The sequence below is a fragment of the Gekko japonicus genome, unplaced genomic scaffold, assembly GCF_001447785.1.
Source record: "Gekko japonicus isolate JY-2015 unplaced genomic scaffold, Gekko_japonicus_V1.1 scaffold1395, whole genome shotgun sequence".
NCBI classification, from domain to species: domain Eukaryota; kingdom Metazoa; phylum Chordata; class Lepidosauria; order Squamata; family Gekkonidae; genus Gekko; species Gekko japonicus.
In genome coordinates, this window is record NW_015161440.1 from 281,485 (window position 1) to 287,656 (window position 6,172).

Consider the following 6,172-nt stretch of genomic DNA (forward strand, 5'->3'; position numbering starts at 1 on the left):
GGAAGACAATTAAAGTTATTGGGGGGGGGGGGATACCAAACAGAAGAGTGGGGGAAACCTTTACAGAAACTGAAGAGCTGGATGTGAATTGAGAAACACCGTAGAGAGCAAGATTTTCTGGGCGGAAGCTTTGGAGAGTCCAAGCTCACTTCAGACTCTCACAAAACCTTTATTGGCCTAACAGCATGAATCCATATAGATTACAATAGGATCTGTGGTCAAAAAGAACATCTCCTCCTAGAAGTCTAATAGAGGAATTTTGCTACGGATTCACTGATTTCGCTCTTATTTGAAGCAAAAAGTATAAAGGTCTTAACAGTCCTCAAATCAACCCTCCAAATGTAGCAGAAAAGGCTTTAAAAATACATCCTGATTCTATTTATTGTATTGTGTTTTAATATGTTGTAAACCACCCTGAGCTTGCCCGTGCGGAGAGGGCGGAATATAAATCGAATAAATAAATTCCGAAGGTCATCATAAAATCTGCAATGCAAAGTAACATGATTGTGGTCTTCAATCTCGCTCATCCCACACGGACACAGCCAACCTTCAGACTCTCAAGAGCTGACACCCCGAAACATCTCGTTGGTCTTTAAGGGGTAATGGGACTTGAACCGACCTGTTCTACCACCGACCAAACCTGGCTACCCTCCGAGGTGGTCTCTGAAGACCTGACTGTCTGGCCAAAACCACCACATGGGATTTGTGGTGGCAGGAAGCTTTACTGGTCCACCCGACAAACCACCATCTTTCCCCCCCTCTTCGGCATCCACGCCTGACAAAGCCCTTCCCGGCGGTGGGTCTGCACAGGAGACTTTATTCTGCAACCCGCAAAGGCAGCCGGCAGCCGCTACACTCACATTCTTGCCGTCAAACAGGACTGCCGTCGTGCGGTTGCTTGAGGAAGTGACGTAATAAGTGACGGTGTTCCTGGACTTGTCCACGAAGGCCGACTGGTTCATCTGGGACCCCGGGTGGCTTTGGAAGTTTAAGCGGATCACTTGGAAAAGAGGCTGACGGGAAAGAGCAGGGTGGCTATTAGCGGGGAGAGCGCGGATGAGCCGCGTGGCCCAACCTGAGGCCCGTGTTGCCGCAACTTGTGAGAACTAACTTGGCCAAAAGGAAGGAAAAGGCTCTGTGCAGCTGCTGCCGGTGACCGGAGAGAATGCTAAGCAAGGTGGACCAAGAACCTGACACTGTTTCGGTCGCTTCATTATTGCTGCTGGAAAATGGGAAAGCGAAGAGAAGCGAAGTTCCTTACCTTGGAAGAACTCTGGGTGAAGCTCAGCACGCCCGCCACAACGATGCAGATAATCACACACATCAGAATCACAGAGAGGATGACCCAAAATATCCTGGGAGGAGTTCTGGATTCTGGTGGGGCCCTCTTCTCCTGAGAGACAAGGGAAACGGAAGCAGCTACACACCGAGGTCTCCATGGGAAGAGGGATACACACACATAGAAACACACACCCCACTCCCCTCTCCCAAGAAAACAAACTTTCAAACATTGCTCCTTCTACAAGGTTAAGGTGTACAGTGTATTTCAACGGCACTGGCTCACAACAGTTCCCTGAATCCCGCAATCACATTCACCCTTCTCGACAAATCAGTGTGACCAATTTAAGTGTTACGCCATGTTGTGCAAAACCATCAAGATCCCCAGAAGTGTGAAGGTAACGCATTTCCAACAGTCTTCACACCGTAAGGTAAAGGTTCCCTTGCTCGAAAGCCAGTCGAATCCGACTCTAGGGTTGCGGTGCTCATCTCCGTTTCCAAGCCGAAGAGCCGGAATTGTCCAAAGACGTTTCCGTGGTCATGTGGCCGGCATGACTAAACACCAAGGCGCACGGAACGCTGTTCCCTTCCCACCGAAGTGGTCCCTATTTATCGACTTGCAATTTCTTGCTTTCGAACTGCTAGGTTGGCAGGAGCTGGAACTAGAGACGGGAGCTCACTCCGTCATGCGGCACACTCGGGTCTCGCACTGCTGAACTACCGACCCTCCACAGCCTGCAGTTCAGCGTCTTAACCACTTGAGCCACCGCAGCTCCTTCTTCTGTATCAATGTCTGTATCAACCTCAAACACTGTATTGTTTTGGTGAGCTACCAGCATTAAAGTGGTGAGCCAGCGATTTGCCTATTGCATGAATCAGTTTGCTCTGGAGCCCTCCTTCCTGAGCGAAGACAAAAATGGGAGAGCCGGAGGCTAAAAAACTGCGTGCTAGCTCACACTAACTCAGCTTAGAGGGAACACTGGCCAAGACCAACATCCAGGCCTTTTGGCAAGTGCCAAGGAGTGGTCGTTGGGGGTGGGGTGGGTCAGAGGACTCACCGGGGACGGGGTGGGGTGGGCAGCGGCCGGCTACTCCATTCTTCCCCTCCGGGTGATAAAAAGGAAAGCCAGGTGAGAAATGGGAAGGCCAGGACCAATGTTCCCTCTAAGCTGTGGAGTGTCGTGAGCAAAAATCCTACTTGGTGAGCTACCAGCATTAAAGTGGTGAGCCAGCGATTTGCCTATTGCATGAATCAGTTTGCTCTGGAGCCCTCCTTCCTGAGCGAAGACAAAAATGGGAGAGCCGGAGGCTAAAAAACTGCGTGCTAGCTCACACTAACTCAGCTTAGAGGGAACACTGGCCAAGACCAACATCCAGGCCTTTTGGCTAGTGCCAAGAAGTGGTCGTTGGGGGTGGGGTGGGTTAGAGGACTCACCGGGGACGGGGTGGGGTGGGCAGCAGCCGGCTCCTCCATTCTTCCGCTCCGGGTGCAGCCTCCTGCAACTCCGTCCTCGGACAATGTCGAGGTTGTGCATGATCAGACAGTCCTCAGAATCTGGGTAGAAACCTGAGATTTTTGCCCGCCGGGGCCAGGTAAGCTGCCCACCCTGGCAATTCCGCTCGGAGAGAGACGCGTGGAGGTGAAACCTTAGCCTCCCTGGAAGGGAGGGGAGGGGGGCTGCAGAGAGACATTGTCCCAGGGAGGGCGATGCCTTGCCCGTCTTCCTTGGCGAGACAGCTAAGGCATTCATGGGCAACACAATCGGGGGCTTTGTGTTGGGACTTTTACATGCTGGCAGGCACCCCAAGTATCTGCTGGGCCACTCGGGGGTTGAGGAGGGGGGAGGCGTAAAACATGCAGGGGAGAGGGGCCGCAAAGGCGGTGCGGAGTGAGGACTGCCCACTCCGAGCGCCCTGGAGGGCACAGCCCAAGGGCCCCCTGCCATTCACGCGCAGCCCATCCTCTCTGAAGCACGAGAAGCACCACATGTCTCCCTCGGCGACACCAGGGTCAGTGGGAGATGAACGGTTGCTTCTGCCCCTTGGCTGCCGGGCCTTCCCAAGGTGAATCCTGGTCAAACACACGTAGACGTCGTTGCCCTTTGTGTGGGGCCTGAAGGAAGGGGAGGCAGGAGACAGTAAAGAGAGAACACTCCCGTTCTGGCAAACAGAGCGGCCAGCCTTGATATAAAAAAGGTAAAGGTTTCCCTTGCTCAAAAGCCAGTCAGATCCGACTCTAGGGGGGTGGCCCTCATTTTCGTTTACAAGCCGGAGAGCCAGCGCTGTCCGAAGGCTTCCCCGTGGTGGTCACCTGGCCGGCATGACTAAACGCCGAGGTGCATGGAACGCTGTTACCTTCCCACCGAGGCGGTACCTAGTTATATACTTGCAATTTCTTGCTTTCAAACTCCTAGGTTGGCAGGAGCTGGGGCCGGAGACGGGAGCTCACTCCGTCACGTGACACTCGGGTCTCGAACTGCCGAGCTACCGGCCTTCCAGTCTGCAGCTCAGCGTCTTAACCTCGGAGCCGCTGCAGCCCCTTTTAGCCATGATATCCGTGTCGTCAAATTTAGGGAGCACCAAGCTTCATTTCGAAGGACCAAAACGGCACAAGAAATCAAAGTTCTGTGCTCTACGCAGTAGTGGAAGGCGGAGGTTGTTTTAACAGGGATTTCAGTGGGTTACCATCAGCATCAGTGGTTAGAAGGAATGCCACAAGAAAGGGGTGTGTGGAGGAAGCACCCTAACTGGGCAGAGAAGCCACCATACAGATGGTACACACAGGCGCCCTCGTTGCGTCTTGGGTCAAGAGCATCAGAACGGCCCTTGTTTTCATGAAAACCAATCCGTTACAATCCTCCGTCTGAGTTTTGGTCCCTTTTACCCTTCAGGCAGCTACTGGTCACTTTTGTGAGATGCAGCTAAGGAGGAATCAGTTCCGTATTTCACAGCCAAGTAAGTCCTGTGATTACGGCCCACCGGAAGGAAAGCGACGCACTGGGACCCTTTCGAGCACACCTGGGTGAGACACGGCCAAACCAAGACGGGCAGCCGGCTTAGCCTGTCCATAGCAGTAGAAAAGAGGAGCCCACTAGCTCCTTAAAGACTAACAAAATTTGCGGCACTTTGCGAGTCTAAAGAAGTGAGCAGTGACTCCCAAAAGCTCCTACCCTGCCACAAATTGTGTTAAGTCTCTAAGGCACTCCTGGACGAGTGCTCTTTTCTACTCCTGCGGCCAAACCAGACTGGCTCACCAGCACCCTGAGATGGCCAAAGGGCTCAAGAATTTCCACCGGGAGCTCGTCCGGAGATCTGGGGCCAAGCGAAGAGGACGGCTTGTCATCAGCTTTGCTTGTGTTTTTCTGAAGCACCTGCCATCTTTCAGTCCCGAGCTATTCGGTCTGGCGAAAGATCACACCGCTTTCCCCACCCTGTTGCTTGAGACCCACTGGCAACAAAGGCTCAGACAGCGGGGAAGGACCGGGAGAGGAGAGAAGCGTGGAATGCTTTCATGCCGGCTTCCGAATTCAGACAGGCACATCTGTGTGACTTTCATACCTCATGGCTGATGCCGGGCAGATTTTGCCCTGGCAAAAACATCCCTGGAATGCCTGGCCTGCTCCTGCGGCCAAGAAGTCCTTTCGTGATTCTAAACGACTAAGAACAAAAAGAGATTCCACTTTCTGATATGTAATAAAATTGCTGCAGTGAGAGAGCCGTTTGTTTCAGAAGCAGACCCCGGGTTTGGGGATGATGCACAGTTGAAGCATCACTCCTTTAAAAAAAACCCAACCCACTAATAAATTATTCTGCTATCAGGGAAGAAGAGAAGAAGAGATTGGATTTATACCCCGTTCTTCACTACCCAAAGGAGTCTCAGAGCAGCTTACAATCTCCTTTCCCTTTCCCCTCCCCACAACAGACACCCTGTGAGGTCGGCGGGGCTGAGAGAGCTCTGACAGAAACTGCTCTTATTCGAGAACAGCACTGACAGAACGATGGCTTGCCCAAGGTCATCAGGCAGCTGCAAATGGAGGAGTGGGGAATCAAATCCAGTTCTCCCAGATTAAAGTCCACGCACTTAACCACTACACCAAACTGGGAACAGAAGAAATGGGATTTTAAAGGAACACCAGCACTTGATTTAAAATTAAAAGATGACAAACGCCAGATTCGGTGAGACCTTATGTTTAATTAGACTCCAAGTCCCCCAACGTTCATTTCCCAGTGGCTGCCGCTGGGTCACTGACAAGTTTTCCACCAGCAGCTTCATCAACAAAGGTCGGAAACAAGTTAAAAGAGGTAACGGGTTCTGCAATCTGGCAAATAGGTCTGAGCAGCAGCCGACAGGGTTTAAACAACATTTATCATGTTCTCTACACATTCCTGAATCTCCAAAGAATTGCATAAGCACAAGTACCAAGGGGGGGGGGGGGAGAATGGATGTTGTGCTGTTTTTCAAGTCAGTCCGGACAGAAATAAAAGGTTCTCGGTGTAGAACGACATTTAACAGAGAGCACGACGAGAAAATCTTTCTATTCGGAAACCGATGACAAGGGAGGGGGAATCACTGCGCACCTTGAACACTTCAAAGAGGTGTCGTTAAAAGTAGTACAAACGTTGACACACGTACTGTGTTGATACAGAATACTTTCCCACTGTGGACAACACGATTATTGCTGTACAGGAGGGTGGCAAAGTCAGTACACGTTCTGATGGTCTGCCAGACGAGAAGAGTGAGCTGCACTTGTCACAAGGTCAAAGATGTTTGGGCTACGCTGGAGAGGCAAAACAAAGCACACCCTCTCTCCACTGCCAGGAGAGAGGACGACTCGCTCTTCCTTAATCTACAGCTCTCGTTTCTGGAGACGTTACATAATCTGGCGGTCAGCGC

At 51.8% G+C, this 6,172-nt stretch overlaps 1 protein-coding gene across 1 annotated transcript in view; it reads right to left on the reverse strand.

Annotated features, from left to right (window-relative positions):
* Positions 1-2,752, reverse strand: part of BRICD5 (BRICHOS domain containing 5) — a 9,306-nt gene extending 6,554 nt beyond the window's left edge. The window contains exons 1-3 of the mRNA XM_015429018.1: positions 2,714-2,752; positions 1,262-1,393; positions 861-1,013 (exon numbers count right to left, since the gene is read on the reverse strand). Coding sequence (XP_015284504.1) covers positions 861-1,013; positions 1,262-1,393; positions 2,714-2,752 — 324 coding nt within the window. The remainder of the gene's footprint in view (positions 1-860; positions 1,014-1,261; positions 1,394-2,713) is intronic.
* Positions 2,753-6,172: the final 3,420 nt, after the last annotated feature.